At 44.1% G+C, this 23,306-nt stretch overlaps 1 protein-coding gene across 1 annotated transcript in view; it reads right to left on the bottom strand.

Moving 5' to 3' along the window:
* Nucleotides 1–16,892, bottom strand: part of ITIH5 (inter-alpha-trypsin inhibitor heavy chain 5) — a 48,274-nt gene extending 31,382 nt beyond the window's left edge. Inside the window, exons 1-6 of the mRNA XM_065859045.2 lie at nucleotides 16,656–16,892; nucleotides 13,029–13,073; nucleotides 8,739–8,902; nucleotides 6,763–6,870; nucleotides 6,044–6,294; nucleotides 518–687 (exon numbers count right to left, since the gene is read on the bottom strand). Coding sequence (XP_065715117.1) covers nucleotides 518–687; nucleotides 6,044–6,294; nucleotides 6,763–6,870; nucleotides 8,739–8,902; nucleotides 13,029–13,073; nucleotides 16,656–16,775 — 858 coding nt within the window. The 5' untranslated portion in view covers nucleotides 16,776–16,892. The remainder of the gene's footprint in view (nucleotides 1–517; nucleotides 688–6,043; nucleotides 6,295–6,762; nucleotides 6,871–8,738; nucleotides 8,903–13,028; nucleotides 13,074–16,655) is intronic.
* Nucleotides 16,893–23,306: the final 6,414 nt, after the last annotated feature.

Here is a 23,306-nt window from a genome sequence, read left to right as displayed (position 1 = left end):
AGGTAGATCATGTTCCACACACATCATTATGGGATAGTTCGTTGGGCACACCTGATCCTGCTTTCAATGTCTGTGTCTACATTGCAGGATATGAGTGGTCCTTGGTATCTCTCCTAATCCTGGGGGACTGGGAGAGCCTACTGGAGCTCTCCACATCTCCTTCCATGGTGGACATTGGAGTTTCCTTCCAAATGTGGTAAGGATATAATGTATGTACCCAGGAATCAGAACCACAACATGCATTTGGGGAACTGGCCTTGTATTCAGATATGTTACAGCAAGTACATTGAGAAACTGAAAAGCAAACACAAAAAGAAACTCAATGAAGTAGGTACTTGTGGTTTTTAAGTCCATCTTGTGGCTGCCAGCTGGTTGATTTAATTTTATATAGCTCTTACAAGATGGAGAAACAGCCTTCACTTGGAAAACAATGAACATTGTTGAAATTTGAAAACAATTGAACTATCATCTCAGGTATAATTAACAAAACAGAAAAGATGAGTCATGTGTACAGTACCTGAACATCTCCAATACTCAGCTCCCTGTTGACATCATATCTTATTATGAAGTCTCCCAAAATGCCATTTCGGGCAATCCTGGTTTGCTCAACAACACTGGGATTGAACGTGACTTTAGCTAAGGTTTTGGTATGTCCAACTACAGTAGAAGGAGGAGGAGAAACATCACCTGTTGAGATAAAACCACAATATTACAAGTTTTTCCTGTTGTCTTGCAGCACACACAGTATTACTGTGGAGACAGGTTACAGCACAGTTACAGACTGAGACTAAAGATTCAGCTCACCTTAATAACCCCTCCTCTCTAATTCTAAACTGAAACCAACACTGCAATGCTATCAGGGATATAAATGTTTAGACAAAACTCCTGTGCTCATTTCTGCTTGGAGGTCACTAAACTCAAAAGGCCAGATGTTCTCTGTGTGACTGTTAATTGCTTTCTGTAAATAACGAACACACAACTTCAGATATGTATGTGGTATTAATTCCAGCCAACTCTAGACATCTAAAATGTAGATCCTATACCTGAGATACTGCCAGTCAATGCAAGTATGATTCATTTGACCTGTTTAAACATTTCCTCTATGATTAGATGAATCATGCTACAGTTTTCTCCCTATTGATTGTAAAGAGTTCTTGAGGTGACTTGTTCAGATGTACTGTAGGCATGTGAAGTGGGATTGATCTGACTGATTGATCGCTTGATCTGAGAAGCCTCTTACGTGTAATGTCTACACCTGAGCAACTCACCTTAGCTGCCTTTCTGTTGAACAAAGAGTTATCAGTATAGTTGCTGCAATTTCAGTCCTACTGAGACAAAATCCGACACTTGCTAGTGCAGGCATGCAAATGGCAACTCTGAGATGTAACTCACCCTAATCTCCAAGACCCCTTCATGAGTCAATAAGGAGAGATGTGCCTTTCATCCCACGTTCCCAGACCAAATCCCTTCCTACTTTGTTTTATGACATGGCCTGGAAAGAGTCCAGACCTCCAGCAGTGGAAACTCAGTAACCTGTCCTTGCCAGTCCTTTCCAGAGCTTCACTTTTACACTGTTGGACATTTTCAATGTCTAATTTACATTTTTATTTCTGGATTATAAACCCATGATTTCTTTCTGTTATTGACATGGAAAGTACAGTATTCTTTTCCTCCTTGCAGCAGCCTTTTGTATATTTGAATACAGTTACTCTGTCATTCCACAGGTTTCTTTTTTAGGCAGCACTTGATATCTAGATCACAATTACTCTTGTCTGTTTATTGGCCCAGTTCCTTTCAAACAAGTGACCGCAAGAGGAAAATCTATGAGATATTGCAAAATACAGAGCATGGACAAGCTCCAAAGACTTGGTCTGTGCTCAGACCGAGGTAGTTAATAGGGCCTTTAGACAAACTTTCTGCCAAATTCAGCTCAAGAAGTAAACAGAGCAGGAAAAAGCATTTTTCATATTAAACTGTGGTCCCCACATGATGAACAGTTAAACCTAAATTATTTTGGAGACTGGCAGAGTCAGCACTAGAGCTCAAATGCAAGGTTCATCCTCTGCTAACACGTGGAAACTTCTGGATAACTGTGATAAGAAATAAAAACTTTTCCAAGACCTATGACTTTGAAGAGAAATAGTCATTCTCAAGCATCCTAATGTCTCCCTCCCCAAGTCCATGACTGGTGTTCACATCACTACACTGGGGGAAAAGGATGACGACAGCCATCCCTGAGGATGCTGGGCAGGACATCATTCAGAAAACAGCTCCAATTCTGAGGTCACCAGAGAAGGTCAGGATCATTTGCCTCGACATCTCCTGTTTGGGGGTTTGTATGTGACGGAAAACAACACCTGCACATGTCAAAAGATTACTTTCCAAAACTCATGTGCCTAATACCTTCTTTTGGGAAAAATACAACTCCCAGATGGAGCTGTGCATGCAGGAGTCACCAACAAAGGAAATATCCTGGAAAGACTTGTCATCGCATTGTCTCTGCTCCATATTCAGAGAGGATGTATGCAGGACTTTCCAAGAGCCTCCAGCTACAGCAAAGCACAGCTTCACTTTTCAAAAATCACTGGTAGTTTGTGAAACCAAGTCCAATCTTTGTGTCTTGGGTCCTTACAGTCAAAACCAGCCAGAATTGGACTTTTTACTGTTTCTGCTCTACTGCTGTGATTTCCGCACTGATTTACAAGATGGCAGAGAATGTTCTTCACTCTTCCTCATCAAGAAAGATCTATAGACAGAAGATGTTCAAGTGATTTCTGTCTATCACAAACTCTATGGCTACAAGCAGTTTGGCTGCAGTAAAAAGTGCAAATCCTGAATGATCATTAAACAGAAAAATTGTTTTTTCCACTTTGCTTCCTGCACGGTACTTTGGCTCTATGGATAACATGTAGGAAGTACCAAAAATGTAAGAGGATTGCTCCATGAAATAAAGGCAGATCAGCCATTTCTCCATTTTGGGCCTTTTAAACTATTGTTATTATTTTTTTCAGTAGTTTTGCTAACAGTGTTTATAGTCACAACAGGCTGACACTTCAGTTATGAATATCAGTGTCTGCTGGTGCTCATCATCTGAAGCTCTGGATGACTCCAAAGCCAAAAATATTTGATTTTCAACCTAAATTGCCTATCCTACATTGGATCTTCTGGACCAGTACTCAGAAAAATGATGTAGTTTCTTATCCAGGTCAGTCAGAGTCAGATGTACCTAAATGGCTTGTGAAGCTACATCCCATCTTCTACAGTGGTTTCAGGTTGGTGGTGCTTTGGACGTATTACTCAGAATTGCCATTTAACTGAGACTTGATGTCACAATACATTTTTGACCCAATACTCTCAAGGTAATTTATTAATACTTATCAAAATCTCACATCTTATCATTAACTGTGAGATACCATAGACATCTTTGTAGACACAGGAAATTGAATAAGAGAGTTTTCCTGAAATATTCAAATTCAAACCAGTCAGGCAGTACCATTTTCCAATGTGCAGGCCTCCATTCCTTATTTGAGCTTTTTTTAAGTCATGACCTCTCATCTGGGACACCGCAGGTAACACAGTATTGAAGCTTCTGGTCTGGCATCCTTTGTTGACCACTTAACTTCCTAGATTGCCAGCATGCTCTGCAGTGAAGTGATACTGAAGAGTTTCAAGCCACAGGAGTCCAAGAAGAGATCAGACACTGTATTTTTCCTGGCTTACTCCGAGTTTGCAAACTGTCTGCCAAGCAGCCACTCTTTAAATGTAAGACTCACAATTCACCTGTCTTCACTTAAAAACTCACAGCCTTCCCTGGATCTCATCTCATGCTCTGGGATCTTTAGATGTCATATGAGCAAGAAGGCTTTGCAGGGAGGACCTAATGGCTCAGATGTTTTGCTTTTTTGGACCAAGCTTCGGCGACGGCAGCCAACGGGAATACAGTGGGTTTCCAAGTTAAATGCTCCTTGCCGTGGCCTTGCTCTCCCTAGGAGTATTCCTGTAGTTTCCATTTGCGTTTAGGAAGTTCCTGTTGTCTGCTCTGGGTGCAGCTGGCCAGCAGAGGTCACAAGCAATAAATCCCTCCTATTGAAAACAAGCTGTCCTTCTCTGTGACCTATTTTAGACCCTTCTGAGACCCTCTGCCAATTTTTTTTCTTTTGTCTGGCTCCTGGTAATGTCCTAATCTCCTCATCTTGCTTTAGATTGGAAAGAAGCTCAGCAAACCTGCTGAATTCATTAACCCTATACATTCATCCGAGTGGCACACACCTGAGCACCAATGATCTACCAGAGACGTAACCCATTCCTTACTTTCTGTGATGGATCCCAAAACTGTGTTTGGCCTTTCAGTGGCTTCCATAGCAGTGATTTCATCACAGCAATGAGTTTTTACCAACTGTATAGGATGATTCTAGATAGAAAGGGTCTGTAATTGAATTCTGAGCAAGGGTGAAGCACAGGGAATCTGAGTTTCAGTTGCGTTACCCATCCTGAAATGAGACTTCTATTTTATATACACTTTGTTGGCTAGGGAGGATTATGGAACGTTAGAGCTTGGGCCCATCTTTATATGAGTTGTTTTAAATTTGAAGCACAGTGCCAAGAATGATCAATGCTCACAGACTGCTGTTTGGAGAGCAAGTTACCAGAGTTTTCCCCATATGTCACTTACATATAGGAATTTCCATGCTGCACCAGAACAACAGCGTGTCTGCTCTGCTTAGGCTGTCTCTAACCTTGATCAATGCCAGATGTTTTGCAGGAAACCATATACCACAATGCACCACAATGTTATACTCCCTGACAGGTGAAAAAGGTTTCCTGTCCCTCCAGATGAGAGCCATGACACATTTATCACACAGTGAATGGATATATGGCAGAGAGACTAATTAGTTGTGTAAGGCTTGACCTGAAGTTACTCCAAGTCACTCACAGCCTTGATTTCAATGTGATTTGGTTTAAATTAATATGATCACACTAGGCAATCAGTTTAACCCCATGTTCACACATCTGTCTTCACTTGGCAGATATGTACAGCTCCACTGATTTTGTTGGCATTTTATCACTTAGAGTAATGGAGGATCAAGTCCCACAAGACTTTACATCCTGCTTCCAGCTCAGACTCACCCTCATTTTTTTGGTGAGGGTTTTTTTTAAGCAGTCACAGTATCCTGTGCTCCTCACTGTTAGTTTACACTTGAAAAGTTACCTTTACACTGTCTGAACAGCAAGTGAGGACAGTTGGGGGTAAGCGCAGATACTTGGACTGCTTTGGCAAAACATGGATTTTCCTCTTGGAATTTCCCATGTTCTAAAATGCAGGATTTCCTATCTGCTTTGGCATGGATGGATGGAAAAAACAATCCACTTAAAATAAACAGTTCCCAGGAGATGTGGAGCCAGGGAAGAGCCTGCTCAAATGTTGAGCACAAGGCCTGAAGGCCCAGTTCAAAGCTCGTAAAGACAATAGAAAAAAGAATTCCTATTCAGCTGAATGGAATCAGCCCTATACTCATTAAGCTTCAAAGTTCCCACATGCTTATGCACGAATACCACATTGACACAGTCATCTACCAAAAAAAAATAAAACAAAATCCATCAACCTTCACGATAAGACTGAATTCCCACCAGTGAACCTCACAGCGTTCATAATCCTGTAATCCCTTTCATGTAACCATTATACCAGTTTTCATGAACCTGGAGATTCCCTTGTCAGTGAATGAGAAATCTCTAAGAAAGGAAGGTTAAAAAATCTATCTTTCTAAATAAAATCAGAGTTGGAATTTACCAGAATAGTTTATGCCTAATGAGCTGCTAGCATTCATTTTTCTTGTTGTCTTCATGAGATGTGTCGTCTAGTTTCTAATATGGTCTTTATTATAGGCAATGTTGGGGTTTTTTTTAATGCCTCATTCGGAGCAAAGTGGAAGTGAATGAAACACTAGTTTACACAATTATCCAAAATTGCCTTGGAGAACTCCCAACACTGTCAGTTCAGTTCTTGGGAAGTGACAGAACCATGGGTCATAAAATCTCTCCTTACCTTCGATCTTCCCATTGCCCTTATGCTTGCTGTTTCGAAGGGGAGGCACCTCCAGTGAAACTATGCCTGAGTTCTCCAGGATGTTCACCTCCACTCGTAACCTCCCCACCAGCTGTTGGGGACGGATGCTGACTGTATATTCATATTTTCCCAGTCGCCTTTGCAAAAGCTCTTCGTAATGTAGTAGGAACCTGGCCTGCATCTTGCGAGGAATGAAGACAGCAGCTTTGAATGTCTCATGGCCATTCTCCCTGAAAGGAAAATCCAAAAACACTTTCACAGCCCATACACATCACACACCACCTCCTCCTGTGAATGATGAATCTGGATTTTCTCGGCCCAATTAAAGTATTTCCTATTATTGAACACGTGAAACAAGCAAGAGAGAAAACATTGTAATGCTTCACAAAGTTGTGACTCATTTAATTTTAGTGTGCCTTAATTTTCTGGTCTGTTGTTCAGGAAGTAACACGATTTCTTTCCCTCTCAAGTACATCCTGGAGCAACTTGGACATTAAAATGTTGTGTAATGGAGTTAGAAATAGCCACAAGCAATTTTACATGACTTAGAGCATGGTAATGACACCAGGTACTGCTGATAATGTTCTTTTTAGCTGTCTCTTCCTATAATCCATGGATGGATGTGCCAAAGCAGCCAAAATAAAGATGGGAGGAGAGTATATCACTTCTCAGAACACAGCCAAATGCACAATGCTTACCTTCCATCTGTGGGGCTCGGAGGCTTCTTGTGCCTTTCTTTGTCATCACTGCTATGTTTCTTTTCTTTCCCTGTGACCTCCCCATAGTAAGTCTTGTTGCCGATGATCCTGGAGAGACCAGAGATGTCAGCATGACCACTTTGTACCCCTACACAGTGACAGCTTGTCCTGGTTTTGTTAAAAAACAAGTTTCTCTTTTAGTGAATTTTGCCTGTCAGCTAAAGCCTTCATATTAGCTGCATTTTCCTGGAGAACCAGATACATGTTTTGGTAAACATAGCAATGGAATGCAAAGTTATTGATAAGCACGGATGGACATCTCGCGAGAGGGGCAACGAGAAACTGATGACCGAGAGACTGACCAACGGTGTATAACATTCCATTCACATGAATACTTCATATAAAAGTGGGAGATCACAAGGATCTCGTCCCTTTTCCCTTTTCCTTCCCTTCTGCTTATGGCCGACATTAGGAGAGGACCTTGCTGGTCGTCCCTGTGAACTGAGGCCTAGTGAGAGACTGAATCCAGCTCCGGTTGGCTACAGAATCTAATCCAGGACTTTGGGTGCTGGCTCTGCAGTTGCTGAGACTTTCAAGATTGGTTTTGTATATTTTGTATTATTTTCTCTATTCTTATTAGTAGTATTAGTAAAACATCTTTAACTTTTCCAACTCTCTTCCCTCTGTCCTTCTTTCCCTCCTGATCGCCTGTCCTTGGTAGGAAGGGGGGAGAGGGAGGGGCAAAAGGGGGAATTTGGGGGGAGAGGAGGTTAACAATACATCTGCCAGGGTTTGATTGTCACCCCACAATCTCAACCATCGACACAGCTCTACAGTTTGCTGTAGAAGGGTTCACAGACTGTGCACGCGTGAATAGACTTCATGTGCTGTCGGTGTAACTCTCCTGGAGTCCACTCAGGTCACTGAGACAGAAACTGACTTAGAAGTTACCTGGCTGGTTACACCAACAGAGTACATTTTCAGTCCAACAGTTTACCTCTCTAAAATGACCCAGTTCAGAAGGTAATCCCCAAAGCATAATGATTCAAACCAGAATGCAAAGCAATTGCCAAGAATCCCAGTGAGCCCTTTTTTTTGTCTGGTGTTGGATCCACCATCCTGATCAATACTCATGGTGACGTTCAGGATGAGTGCTCTCAAGTAGCTGCCTCACTGACTAAAATGTTTCTCCCTGGGAATAAGTTACAGAGCCATGGATTTCATAAGGAAATAGCCCTTAACGTACATTTTGGTTGGCCACTAGCAAAAGACTGTTTTTCCTCCTATTCATTCCAAATGGAAGACTTTCTAAAAGAACAGGTCACCTGTCTGCTATGGTCAGGTCCAAAATTATGGCCCCAATATCTACACATAGAGCGGATCTAAGCACGACTAAACCAAACATGTTTTTGAAACCAAGAGCTTAACTTTTTCCTTAGTGAGTCATTTTGGTATGAGCTTGGTTGCCCTCTACTTGCTCTGTTATCCACACAGAATGACCAGCAGCAAGTGAAGCGCTCTGCTAGTTGGAGTTGACTCTCCTCCATTGACAGTGAGGAGAACCTGGAACAACAAGGAGCTTCTTATGCACCACAGTCTGGCAAGATAACTGTCATTGCTGAAACTTTAGTTGGAAAGGTTTCTGAAGGCTAGATGAGATCTTTCTGCTTCAAATCAAAGAGAGGAGGAGAATGAAGCTGACAAAAGACACTTCGGAAATAGAATAATTTTCTTCCCTACGTACACTGAGGACTTGAATCTTAGCATCTTGTCATTCAAGGACTTGCTCTGTGCTTTGGAGTCACAAGTCATCTCAAGTGGAGTACAGCATCTGTGTGGTTTTATTTTTCCCAAAGAAATACAAGAAGTCCTTGATACAGTTCTACTGAGGGTCTAGCCAGTTTTTGAAATCTCAGAGAGCTATCTGTGTGATGGGACAAACATCATCCACCCATCTGTCAGCATCACTTACTTACATGGTAAAGTTGGAGATGAAGGCTGCAGCTGGGATCTGCATCTCAAACACACCTTCGCGTGCCTCAGATCCGCTGTTCACCATTGTGCACGACACCGTGGTGAAAGCATACCGAGAAATGATGGTGGATTTCACAGTGAATTCAGACATCCGAGGCCTGGTTTCCTGAGGGTATCAAAAAACCCATTAACACTGGCAGCTAAATAACTCACCCCTTTAATGTTTTGATGGTTTTAATACTTAGGATTATAGAATCATATAGTTGAAAAAGACTTTCAAGATCATCAGGTCCAACTGTTAACCTGGCATTGCCAAGTCCACCAGTAAACCATCTCCCTACGTGCCAAATCTACACATCTTTTAAATACCTCCAGGGACCGTGACTCAACCACTTTCCTCAATATACTCCAGCAAATTACCACCCTTTGAGTATTAGACTTCCCTATGAAAAAACACTCAACAGTCAAGGTGGGCTTGCCCTCAAAATTCCAGGTGAGCTACTTTTGTTCATGCACAAGAGCAAAGGCCACAGTCATTCTCCAATGCTCGGGAAGAGTCCGGGAAGGATAAGAACCCTGATTATGCCAGTCTTTATGTTGTGAAGCGCACTGACAAGATCCACCTGTATCCTACATTGCACCCTTCAACCGCAACCATGTGAGAGGATCGGGATTAGTCCCTTGTGGCCTGGAAAGAGAAATCCAAATTATATCTCCATAGGATCCAGAAATATCATCAGAGAAACTGCCCTGTGGACTGCGTATGAAGCAGCATCTTCAAATTCACTCAATCAGATCCGTAAATTACATAAGCAGAAAAACTGCTGTCAGTGGAGCAGGGTGAGTTTGCCTCTGCTGAGAATCCATCCTTGAGGTCTCAGCCAATGGATGGACGAGACTTAATAAGAAACACTGACACTGTGATGTCTCAGGCAAAATATTTTAAGCCTTTTAGCCCACACTGGATTCCTTCCAGCGGAGAAGCAAGAGACCGCAATGAATGGCACATGATGTAGCAATAGAAGCTGAAAGCCAATTTCTGCTTCTTGGGAATGTGTTTTTGTTCACAAGCCCTGCGTTGGAGCGTGTCTCCAGGCTAACGTGATTTTTTGACAGCAACATCTCCATGGAGCTCAACAGTTTTCTTCCTGGAAGTCTTCAGGGTGTTTAACCATAAGCAGTCAGTGTAAAGAAAAAAACACTTCTGTATGTTGCCTTAAACAGTCAAAGACCAAACCCTCAAAAGCAGAAGGAAGCTGAAGAGTAAAATACATTGGAAATACAGAGCAACTTCACTAAGCCAAATAAACTGAAACTCTTCCTATTGAGGTTGATAAAAAGTCACAGCCACATAAGACTTGTGGAGACAAGAACATACTCTTCAGCTGCACTTCCAGGCTCTTCTTCCAAATACAAACAAGCTTGACAAATGGCTTAACAAAGGGAGCAAGTGTTCACATAAGTATGAAACAAGAACGTTTCTGTAGTAGCATCAGAAGCAGCATAATTACTGAGCATTCAACAAGCCAAGCTGCTGGGCCAGTGAATTCCAGGCAAATGGAAGAATGAGGATCCACTGGAAACAAACACAAAACTGTCAATGGACTTGGAATAAAGCCCCACCTGCCTACACTTTCAAGGCTTGGAAAGACTCTGACAAATGTGTCTCAGATGAATCCAATCGTGATAGTTATTTTTAACAGCTGTAGAGTGTGCAACGTGCTCTCTGTGTCCTCGATCATCCTGCTCAGCACAGGCTTAGCTCACATGGAGCACGATGGAAAGAAATTAGCACTTCCAGAGTACGATTCATCTCACTGATTTGAGACAGCTCAGTGAGATGGGTCTAGACTAGACACATCAACTCAGATCTAATGCCACCCCCCTTGGCCACTGGCGGCTTTCACTCAGTCACCATTGATTAGAACTATATCCTGCTGTTCTTAGGATCTCCCCTGTTACATAAACGTGGCTTTCCAGTCTCATTATCCTGAAGGTGGAGAGGACGGGGAGTTTTGATCAGAAGTAGTGTTGTTGGAATGTTTCCAGATATAATGAGCTGATGTCTCATGTAGTCTTCCATACCATTAATTGCCTGTGGCACAGCAAGAAATATAAAAGCTATAATAACATAAGTAAAAGAAATAATCTAAAACTAAAGCAAATTCTTTGGTTGCAGATCTTCTGCATCCACTCCCAGGTTCTGCATTTCATCATAAGCTGTGGGTTCAAACATAGTTGACAGCTCAATAACAAAAGAGGGTCAAGTCCTTTGCCTTTAGTTCAGATACAAGGTGGTTCTGCAGTGAGAGATCTGACACTGAATCTAACACTGAATGCAGTGATGGATTCACCTGAACTCAGAAAATCTTTAGAATATGACAGAGGGCATGGACATGGACTTGCCCTTGTTAAGACAAGAACATAATAATGGTTGTATTGAGTGAAAGCAAAGGCAATTCTAACCCTTTACCTTATCACTGGCAAAGATCAATAGTGCACCACTAGAGAAGAGTGTAAAATCAGTCCAACCTGCACTGATACTACCCTGAAATACCATCTCAGCTTTCAGTAACTTGTGGCTGAAGGAACTCCTGAGCCAAAGGCGATATTTTTGTACTTAGTAAACCTCTGGATTTTTCTTCTGTGATTTTACACAGTTGCTTTGTAAACCCATGTAAACTTTTGGCCTCCCCAACACCTTGTAGCAAGGAGTTCCACATCTTAATACTATTTTATATGAAGAACCACACCACCTAGAGCTTTTTCCTGTATCTACTATTTGTTGGCTTCATCTGATCTGTGTCATATCTCTCTATCCCACTGAACAAGCTCCAGTTCTGATATCCTAACATACTGAGGAATGGCAAAACCAAACAGCAACAAAAAAAAAAAAGACATTCAACACCTCTCCCTCTTCCTGGTGGATAGGAGTTGCTGTTGAGAAAGCAAACACTGTATAAGGGCATCACACACAAGGATGAAAGAAGTGATTTATCTCCCCACCCCTGGAAGGGATCTGCCATTCCTTGTATACAGAAAATATAAACAGTGGGGGCAGAAGCAGTTTCCAAACAGGTTGCTAAGTCAGGCTTGGCGGGCAGCCCAAGTTCCAGTCTACAATTCTCGTGCGTTCCCTTGAGCTCTTGCACAATCCATCAGCGCCTGATGCTCTGACCTACAGCTGCACAAACGCCTGTTTGTTTTCTCCACTTTTTATTAAGGTCTTCAGAAGATGAGAGGTAGCACAAAGGAAAGAAGCAAAACAAACCATTTGTTTAATATTATTATTACTGTGATTTATTATCCCTATTAAAAATAAAACTAGGGAATGCCAAGGCGGCAGATTAGCACACTGCTATGAGGCAGGTTGGCTGGGCGCTTTATGAAGGTGTCCTGCTGATTATGATGACCTGGGAGCTGAAATTTTCTTGTCAAACAAATCATTTTATGCTTGTTTGCATCAAATGTTTGTAAAGACACAAGAGAGCTGGAGATAAATGAAATACACTCCAAGCTTTTGCCTTTATCAGTTGCTTGCATCAAAACAAATTGACCGCATCTCAGATTAGAAGTAATAAACTGGTAATAAGCCTGAGAGTTGCTCTCCTCCAGGCTGCTGATTCAAATCCGTCAGAGATCAAAGGGATCAGAAGCTATTAACGTGTGATGGCTGCTCAATGTGTGAAGAATTCCTCCAGTTCTCAACTGGGAAGTCTCCTTACCTCAGAAAAGCCAGAAAAATAACAGGCTGTGAACAGCAATTTCATCGGCTGCCTCCTTAGCCAAATTTTTGATCTAAGATGTGCAACTCTCAGTGCAGCAATCTAGACAGATCTCACAGATTTGCTGTACATCTCATAATTCCAGTTTTACACCTTAAACTTTAGGTTCCCATGCTGAAAGAAGGGTATTGGCTTCCTTGTTTTTTCCCCTTCTTCAGTGAATTTTGGCCTCTGCATCAACAGAGAACAAGAGAGATCTTCAAATTTCAAAGCAAACTCTCCCTTTCTCTTCAAATTGAATGAGATTTCATCAGGCTTACATTCACCGCATGGTTAAGGTTTATAACCTCTCCAAATCTTGGGTTGAGAAGTTGTATTAGGAAGTATTAGAAGAACCTGTACCTGTTGCACTGATCAAAATGAAGATCTTTTTTTACCTAGAATCTCACCTTACAATCACTCTCTGACATAGTTTATTCCTGGGCACAGGGATTTACACACACATATATACACGTGGAATAAGTGTCATTCTCACAAGGTAAAATAAAGACACGGTGTGATACATACCAGCCTCTGCAAAAATTTGGCCTGCCTTGGAACACGGCGTGCAACCTGCAAAGAGTTAAGGGAGTTAGTGGAGCCTACAGAAGACATGTCACTTGTTTAAATCCAGACACGGGTTTGTGTGACTGATCACCCATAGCCAGGTTCAAATGTTCCTCTGGTTAAAATTAAAACCTAAATCTCTCCTATATTAACAGACCCATTGATCAAAGCTCAGCAGTGGAATGTGGCTCTCTCAGGCAATGAGGTGCTGCATGTTTTGCAAATGCTGCATGTCAAGAAACCCTCTATTTGAAGACAGGGATCTCAGTCTTTAGCCCTAGACTTGGATGCTGTGACTTTTCCCTGGAAGTATATTCCCTTATAGCTTCCTATGGAGTCTCACAGAGGTTCTATGTCACTGTTTTTGCCCCATTGCATGTTATAGGGCTGCTAAATGGTCCACAACGCTCATCAAATGCCACGCAGGACCATCTACATCCTCAGGTAATTAAAAGCCAGAGCTTGAACCGAGACCAGGTCAAAGCCTGGCACTTGCAGTGGGGCTTAGCAAGCCTAACTCCATTCTGCTGCACGTGTGGACCAGCTTCAAGGGAGGACTTGTGTAAAGTAGTGTTACAGCATCAGCTTTATTGATATGACCTCAACAGCAGATATGTTGCCTAAAATATCTCCACAGGTACTGTAGATTGGTTGTGCAGTGACAGAAAAGCACTAGTTGTGTGCAAGTAGGGAATAAAGATATTTAAACTCAGCCACAGATTTTATAAAGTGCTTTACCTACGACAACACAATCATATTCCTTGCATTGCCCTTCACAACACCTCCTCTCACTTCTTTTCTGCACATGGTGTCTCAGCTTAGCAACTTCTCCAAATTAAATCCCTCCCCAAAACAGAGAGTTCAAGTCTCTTTTTAACAAGGGAAGCCAAGAAACTTCTAAAATGTCGGTTAAAATCTGGAAGGCAGATGAATGCAATGATGGGGCTTTTTTTACCTGATTTGCCCTTTCTGTTGATTTACACTGAAATAACAGCATTCCTTGTCAAAGAGATGATTTTTATCTCTGTTTATATCATGCATTGCAAAGCTCAGGAAAGCCCAATGGAGAAATTAAACACTCTGCTCTGCTAGAATCATTATTTCCTTCTTCATTATTTTAGCCAATATCTTGTAAAATTAGAATCATGGAAAAACAGCCGAGTGGAAAAAAGGAGAAGAGAGGAGAGGAGAGGAGAGGAGAGGAGAGGAGAGGAGAGGAGAGGAGAGGAGAGGAGAGGAGAGGAGAGGAGAGGAGAGGAGAGGAGAGGAGAGGAGAGGAGAGGAGAGGAGAGGAGAGGAGAGGAGAGGAGAGGAGAGGAGAGGAGAGGAGAGGAGGCATTGTCTGCAGTTTAAATTTCGGAAGAAACTTTCTGTCTGGGTCTATTATCTCAGACAAGCAAAGCATCTCAGGAGCCTGGTGTGGGAGGCTGCAGAGTCTCCATCACTGTAGGTTCTTCAGAATAAGCCAGAGAAATGTCTGTGAAGTTGGTCCTGTTTGGAACAGGACCAGAGCAGTGATGAGAGATCAGGATGAGATCAGTGCCTCTCAGTACTTTTTAAACTAAAGGATTACCTATTGGAACAAATCCACCTTCCATCCTGTATGGAATGACCACAATGGCTTTTACTGACTGATTGGTGAAACTGGAAATTTTGTTACTGGTTTTATCTTTCCCCAAAACACACCCATTTTGTTTTCTTTCTGTTTTGCATAGAAAGGCTTTGTACGACTTGGCTCCTTAAAAGCTTCCTTCTGAAGTCTTGAGGCTAACCAGTAGATGTTGGTAAGTAACTAAGGATCACCACATAACAGTATCCTGTTTGCTGGGACTTCATGACTACTGCCAAAGCACTGCTGCAGGGTTTGTGGTACTGATCAGTCCACCAAAGCGTTTTGAATCATCCAGCTTCACTAGCATCATCTAATGGAACAATTTCCAAGTTCCCATCAACCTTTACCTTCAAAGCCTTCCAAAGCACTCATTGAAGCCGAATAATTGCTAGTAGTGACCCCATAGCTGTTGCCATCTGCTAGTCTTAACATGGTATACAGAGGATAAACTGGGCAGTAGTAACCCAGCTACCTGTAGTGCTCTCCAGAATCTGTCAGAGATTTGTTTATAGTGTGTTTATAGTGTTTATAGGGAAGCATCTGCCTGTTCTTAACCTGACTCCTGTGTTCGGTGAGGATGGACAGATGTCCTCCTCTAGATTTGGCTGTCCCAGGGGGCTGAATCACCACCTCTATTCATACATCACTGTTTTTCTGTTGGAAGTTACTGCTGCCACTGAGCAACACAGCTCCTGTGAAAACACCCTCATTTGCCTCAGGCAAGATCAGCCAGGTTATATCAACACTATGAGCCAGTTGCCTGAGCTTCACAACTGATTTTCCCCCTAAAGCTGATAAGTGAGAGTTTCCAGATACCGCTCCACTGGCAGGACAGTGGTGGAGATATTCTGTCCCGCTTGGACAGGTGGGTCTGCAAGACAATGTTGGTTTGTGGCTGAATTCCCCAACAAGGAGCATGCATTCATAACAATATGGATTGACAATATGGATTGACAATGAAGTTGCTGAGGTCCTCATAGTGGAGAGAGATGGGCAGTTCTGGAGAGAGATTCTTCCCGTTCCAAGTGGGATGAGCGACTGAATGACCAGTACACACCAATAAATACAGAGAGTCTCATTCTCCCTGCTTACTGTATGGCAGAAGACGCCAAATACAGGCATGCAGTGACATTTTGGACACGCCAGGGTGTCCCACCTGTCCTCCAACAAGGCACAGCTCTTCCATAGGTCCTGCGTCTTATCTGCCATTCCCACATGGGTGTCTCACATATTTCAGAGCTTCTGAGATCTGATCAAATTTAGATGACTGATTGATGCCCTAAGTGACCTAAAGACACACATGGTATCTGTTATGGACCTGAAGGATGTGAGCACAGACCTGGAGCTCAGCCTTTTAAATCACAGTCTCCCAAACCACCACCCAAACTCTCCACCAACTTGAAAAATGTTTATTTTGCTTTCAGAGCCATTTCCCCAGAAAATCTAAGCCACACAATAATACGACATAACAGCCCTCACTTTGCAGAACTTTTTTTTTTTTTCTCTCCTGGTCAAGAAGCATTTTACAAGCTGAAATTCACAAGGTTCGTTTTATCCAGCGTGAGTTAAAAATCAAGTGCGGTAAGACTGAAACCATAGTCATAAAAGCTTTCCTCTGAGCCCGAAATACTCTGAATTACTCAGACTGGCACACGGCCAGGACACTGCGTTAACTCCCTTGTCCCTGTGAAATGTCTCATTAGCACAGCTATAGGGTTGTCAGCCTTGAACCCATCCCCTGACAGCAGCACCCACCACGGGAGGGTGCCGGTGCTTTCATGGCTTAGCACCTCCAACAACTGCCTTACTCGTTAGTAGTAACCTCCCACGGAGCTGAGCTGCTGCCACAGCCATGGGATGAGTGCAATAAATGCGTTGTTAGCAGACTGCCCTGCACGTCGATACTGATGGCTGAAAAGGGACAAGCCAGCCCCAGCCACCAGATGCTCCCCAATGACGACCGCCTTGAAACCTACTTGCTCCATGATGCTGTAGTCTGCCAGCAGCTTCTCTTCCAGGTACCTCGCCATCAGCTCCGAGTCAGGCTGCCCCGCTGAGGTGGAGAAGCCCCAGCAGAGCCACAGCCAAAGGATCATGGTGGAGGGGGACGGCGTTTTTGGGGCTCCTGCCCCACAGGTGAGAGGAAAATCCCGCTGCCTGCAGCTGCTGCCTGCGCTGCCGGACGGGCTGCGAGGAGGCTGACAGGAGGCGAAACCAACCCACCCTCTTCTCCTCCTTCCCAGCTCGGGACCGGCCCCTTTTCCACTCCGTGCTGCCAGGACCTGCTGCAGATCCTTGCAGGGTTTCCATCCCGCAGCTACTCCCTTCAGCAAGGGGTCCCATGGACCTTCATGTCCCTCTCAATGCCACCCTCATCCTCAGCCCCCATCTCTCCTTGTGTGGCACAGAGGGGTGGCACTGGGGGTCCCTGAGATGCTGCTGCCCATCATTTTGGCACCAGCAGCACCCCAGCCCCATAGTGGCCCTCAGTGGGTGGGGGGAAGGCTGAGGAGACATTTCCTCCAGCTGGCTGGGTGCTGAGGTATGGCCACTGCCACAGAGAGACCACCTGAGGGGCTGGTGCCAAGCACTGGTGGGAGCTGGAAGAACACTCTGGGCTGCCAAGGTGTCTCCTCATGGGATCAGCCATGGCAACGGGCAGGTTATGCCAGAGTCCATATTAAAAAAAGCACCCTCCTACCCACTGCTTTGGGGAGTGCAATCTAAGGACATGCTTCAGGACTGGGGCTTTACCCAGGAGGCTTAAAACCTTTCAGTTTCATGTTATCTGAAGAAACAGCTTTTCACAGAATCCCAGAATGTCAGGGGTTGGAAGGGACCTGGAAAGCTCATCCAGTGCAATCCCCCCCGGAGCAGGAACACCCAGCTGAGGTTCCACAGGAAGGTGTCCAGGCGGGTTTGAATGTCTGCAGAGAAGGAGACTCCACAACCCCCCTGGGCAGCCTGGGCCAGGCTCTGGCACCCTCACCATGTAGAAGTTTCTTCTCATAATTAAGTGGAACCTCCTGTGTTCCAGTTTGCACCCATTACCCCTTGTCCTACCATTGGTTGTCACTGAGAAGAGCCTGGCTCCATCCTCCTGACACTCACCCTTTACATATTTATAAACATTAATGAGGTCACCCCTCAGTCTCCTCCAAGCTAAAGAGCCCCAGCTCTCTCAGCGTTTTCCTCACACAGGAAATGCTCCACTCCCTTAATTTTCCTGCTCCCCAGTCTGTTTGTGAAAGCTGCCCCAGGGCCCACCATCCCGGAGCAGGGCAGGGCTCCCTACACACCCTCTCCTTGGCACCCCGCCGGGCACCCAGGTGCCTCCCCACTGGCAAAGATGTCTGAGACCTGTACTTTCACTCCTCTCTGGTCATCTTGACTCCACCTCTCAGCTGGGCCAAGCTGAGGTGAGACTCCCCCTCTTCCCTCTGATTCCTGGGGGCAGAGCCTTCTCGTTTCCAACCAGCCCCAAGGCGAAGGTGGCTTCCGGCTGCCCAGGCTGGATCCCAACTGCTCAGCTGCCAGGGACATTCCCTGGGCACCGCTGTGCCAGCTGGCACGGACCCGACTCATCTCATCCCCGGGCATTCGGGAACTTGCATCTGCAGCACTCACCTAACCCCAAATTAGACGCATCTGCTAACTTCTTAACTTCTTAAACCCAGTCATTTATTTTTGGTTGTTAGAATCTCAGAATGAATCACAGAATGGTTGGGGTTGGAAGGGGCCTCTAGAGATCAACCAGTTCAACCCACCTGCTAAAGCAGGTTTACCACGGCAGATGGCACAGGAATGCATCCAGGTGGATTTGGATGTCTCCAGAGAAGGAGACTCCACTAAGAGCATAGGTCCTGGGAGTATTATGTCCTCCAAATCTAGCATGTGTAATGGAGGAGTAGGAAGGTGCCTGCCACCCATTTGGAAGGGATGAGGGGAGCTGGAGATGGAATAAAGGGAAGGAATAATGAGGTCAACACCTCCCCTTCAGTAAATCGATGGCTCAGACATAGGCTGAAGCCACACCATGTTCTACACACAGGTCCCTTATGGCATTGCCAGCAGGAGGGAAGGAATCGAAAGCCTGGCTAGTCCCTCTCCCGCTGGGACCAGCCCACCACTGGCACGTACAAAGGCTCCTGGTGTAGCCACATCCCTGATGGGAGCTGTCAAGCTGGGCAGCACCACAGGGTATAACGAAAAGCTTATGTGGCTGGAGAAGAGAAGAGAAGAGAAGAGAAGAGAAGAGAAGAGAAGAGAAGAGAAGAGAAGAGAAGAGAGAAGAGAGAAGAGAGAAGAGAGAAGAGAGAAGAGAGAAGAGAGAAGAGAGAAGAGAGAAGAGAGAAGAGAGAAGAGAGAAGAGAGAAGAGAGAAGAGAGAAGAGAGAAGAGAGAAGAGAGAAGAGAGAAGAGAGAAGAGAGAAGAGAGAAGAGAAGATGGTAAGAGAAAGCTGGAGAGAGGCTGGAGCAGGGTGCTCTGGGCCCCCAGACACCCCAAATGGTTGCTGTGCTGATGTGGTCCCTGATAGAAGATAGTGAAGGCATTATCTTCAGCTCCTCACCATTTCAAAGGGAGGTGGAAGAGGGCTCAATCATCAGATGGAAATCAAGAAAGACTTCAAAGCAATGGTACAGGCTGAGACATGGTTTAAGGACACACAAAAAATAATTTGATTTTTCATCTGGGTCCAGTTTGCTTCATCTCCTATATGTCTCATCTACCTCCAACACAGAAGTGTACAGGCGAAGGATGATAAGCAGGGTTGCAGCGTCCTGTGTCCTCACTACTGACATTGGGGTGGGCTCTTCCTCAACCTGCTCTCTTGTTATTTCACTTTACCAGGGGACATGGATGAATAAAAGTCTTGCCACATATGCTTAGAAATGCTGGAAATGGGCATCTAAAACTACGTATAGGCTGATTTTCCTGCTGCTTTGGAAAACCTAGAGGAAACCAGAGGACCCCTGTAAAAGCAAGTCAAAACTATCCTGCCTACTCTATAGGGAGCGGTGCTTCTCCCTTTGCACGGGTGAGGAGCTAAGGCACAGACTAAATCAAATCAGTAAGACAATTCAAAGATATTACAATAAATCTGATCCTAACCACATCTGGTGAAAGGAGGTAATTCAGACCAAAGCAGGACCCTAGAGCAGATGCTGGATAACTAATAGGTATAAGAGAATGAGCTGGGAGAAACACAGCCCTTCCTAAAGTGAATTACAAGCAGCCAGTTCTGCTCATGCTCTCCTCAGTGGGGGCACATAAGGACACAGCACGTAGTAAATAAGACTGAGGTGTGTTTCAACATGGTTCAGATGCAGTTAGGTTTGGTGAGTGAACATGAAGCCCGAGGTCTTGATTGTTCATATTATCCCGCTCCTTGGTCTCCTGATTTTGGGGGGAACGTGGCAGGCACTGTTCTGGGGATGCCATTGGAAACTGAATTAAGCAATTACTCATGTGTGTTCGCATTAGATATGTTTGGTGCTGATTTTTGCTGACTTAGCAAGATGAGCAGCTGTTCTTTGGGTGGGAACTGAACAAATTAAATTGCCTGGCGTGCCCACGGCCAGCACAATCTCAGAGCTGAGCTTCCACACGTATTTCATCTGGAATGGATCATATTATGTCAAGGAATCTCTCTGTGTTGATGTACAAACACATGCACGTTGGTGACACTTTGCCTTCACACATCTGCATCTTCCTATTTTTCCGTGCAAGGCTCATGGGTAGGACTAGTCTTCCTCATTTTCACTATACCAGTTAAATAAACCCTGTGGGGAATGCTGAAGCTAGATAAAATGTTGTCATCTTCTAGCTCAAGAGCAGGGGTTTTCCAGACTCCAGGCTGAAGCTGAGGGAACAAGATCAGAGCTGGATTTGGTCGTAAGATCAGTGCCATGGCTGCGTGGATTCATAAATTAAAGGCTTCCAGTTCTCCATTCTTCTAGGTAGAAGAATGGGATGCCAGAATCGCACCTCACACAGACACATCTAAATTAAATTCCCAGCTGAACCAAGAAGTAAATCTACCCAAAGCACTAATAAAATGTAAAATTTAGTGACATTCAAAGCCAGCAATTTGATCAAGCAATTGGCAAGAGTCCCAAAGGGTTACACAGTCATAGACACAGACAAATGTCCAGAGGTTTTGTTAATTATGGTGAAGTTCAGGGTATTACATTAAATATTTTCTTTCAGGTCTTAACCTAATCAACCTCCTCTGAAACATCTGGATAGGACCTGATGGTCCCCAGTTCTCACACTATTTGGGAGGTGCCTGCATTCCTGAAAGGTCTTTTCTGGGATCTCAGTGGCTGATGATCTCCCTGTTGCCATTAGTTGTGTGTGCCATGACCCAGCAGAGCATTTCAGAACTTCAACATCTGCTATTGTCCTGATTTGGGATGAAAATTTTAAATATGCCCGAATTGTCTGCCAAAGTATCTCAGTGCTGGGGATGTCTGAATCTGTCTGGGGAGTTTCTGTGAAGCATGTGTTGAAGAGGTCATCTGGTCAGGCAGATTGTCAGGTCCTCATACCTGAAATGGCTTTGTTGGATGGCACTACAAAGAGATTAAAGTTGATGCAACAAGAAACCCTGTTGAGTATGTCCACATATAGTTTCCCAGAATGGTTGGTGTGTAGTGGGACAAAGTGCAGTAGGAACACCGAGTAAGTGTGTTGCTTTACAGGTACACTGTGTTCTTGCTTGGATCACTGGAAATTTTCAGATAAGATATTCAATATTGTAAGGGGAAACTGGCTATCTCATAAGATGCAGGAATAGTGAGCATTTCTGCCCAGGTGCAAGCCAATTTAACACAATCTAATTATTCTGAGGAACGGGCTCTACCCAGCAGTAACTCCAAGTGTTTCAAGGAGGACAATGCATGAAAAATTCCTTCCAGAGGGATTCTGGCCATGGAGAGGACAAGTCATGAAACAGCCCAGCTGACACGTACCACAAAACATTTACTGAGCTCCTGTCCTGCCCATGAAATTCTGGGGAAGTCCACCAACCCAGGCAGCAGATGGTAGGGATCAGAGATCTTTCTGAGCATCCTCAGCTCATGTTCCTCCTGTATTTTGTCTATACCTCTTCCTTGAGAAATTTCAGATTTTTGGACAGTATATTTGAGCTGTTCATGCCATCTAGTGGTCACACTAATGTGCTAATTTTGTTATTTTTACAGAAAAAAATAAGCCACATTTGGTGGTTATGAGAGAATTGGAATAACAGGTTACAAAATAAATGTTTAAAGTAAATTCTGTTCCAAAGGCACTTTTTTATCTCTCCAGAGCATCAGTGATTAGCTTCCCAGTCCAGGGTCCCAGATACATCCAGAAAAACTATCTTAAGATATAAGTTACTGATGAGAAATGACTGGTAACTTCGAGGTAGGAGCACGTGTGTGAACAGAACTCAGCTTAGACGGAAAATTCAAGCCATAGTAGATACCGTCAACACAGGAAAGACTGGATACCACATGCCTGCTGCTCTTGCAGTCACGGATAAGCCCTGTCATAGCCACAGATCCAGGAGGTAGGCATCATCTGGTGAATCTTAGATGTCCCCAGGGTTTGTGTCCTCCTCTGAGATTTCTGGCTGGACTCCCTACATGGTGTGAATTGGACCCAGCAAGGGCAGGATTCATCCCATACTGTGCAGCAGGTAATTAAGTTGAGTCAAGCACTATATGGTCAGAAACCTATTCTATTCTATTCTATTCTATTCTATTCTATTCTATTCTATTCTATTCTATTCTATTCTATTCTATTCTATTCTATTCTATTCCATTCCATTCCATTCCACTCCACTCCACTCCACTCCACTCCACTCTACTCCACTCTAATCTTGTCCACCGTTTTTTTCCTCTGGGTCTACACTGTAGGTCAGTCTTTTCCATTGAGGTTGCTCAGATGTCTGCCAGTTTCCATTCTTCCTGGAAGAGTGGAAGTGGTACCCCAGCTCCTTTTGTCAGAAACCTGCTTTCTCTATTGTTTCCTCCTTTTGCTTTGCTGGCTTACTACATCCCACTTCTTGAAGTACCCAAAGAGGCAGGGAGGCCAAAACAGTTTCAAAAGCATCCAGGAGCTGCACGATATGCATCTGAAAACATAATCGGATGTGCTCACAGGACTAATTTTGAAAAACGAGAACTATCCCACCACCAGATAGGATCCTTTTCCAGCCGAATAGAAAAAGGGATTTGTGTGGGTCAGGATCCAGCCCAAAGGTCTCTGCCAACCCCCATGAGATAGATGGCTGGCTGGGAAGGCCCTTGGAGAAGCACAATGTTGCTGCCCCCGTCGCTTTGAGAACCAGTCTTCACCTCATTTACTATAAACAAACAAGCTAGGAGTGAGTTCTTGCTTTGATCTTTCAAAGCTTTGGATACTCCAAGGTCTGTGCCCAGCAGGAAATTAGTCAAACATCATGGGAAGCCGCAAAAGCAAGAAGTGAGCCTATCCAAACCTGAGCTGTTATCGAGGGCAGAGGCGAGTGAAGACACTATTTGGATAACCCTTGCTCAGGCACCACAGCTCAGACTTACGTTGCAAGGCAAATATTTACCTATGGCCTAAACAAAGTCAGCGTTTCAAAACTTTGTTCA

The sequence above is a fragment of the Patagioenas fasciata genome, chromosome 1 (genome assembly GCF_037038585.1).
Source record: "Patagioenas fasciata isolate bPatFas1 chromosome 1, bPatFas1.hap1, whole genome shotgun sequence".
Lineage (NCBI taxonomy): Eukaryota > Metazoa > Chordata > Aves > Columbiformes > Columbidae > Patagioenas > Patagioenas fasciata.
This window is presented reverse-complemented; position numbering and strand designations above follow the sequence as displayed.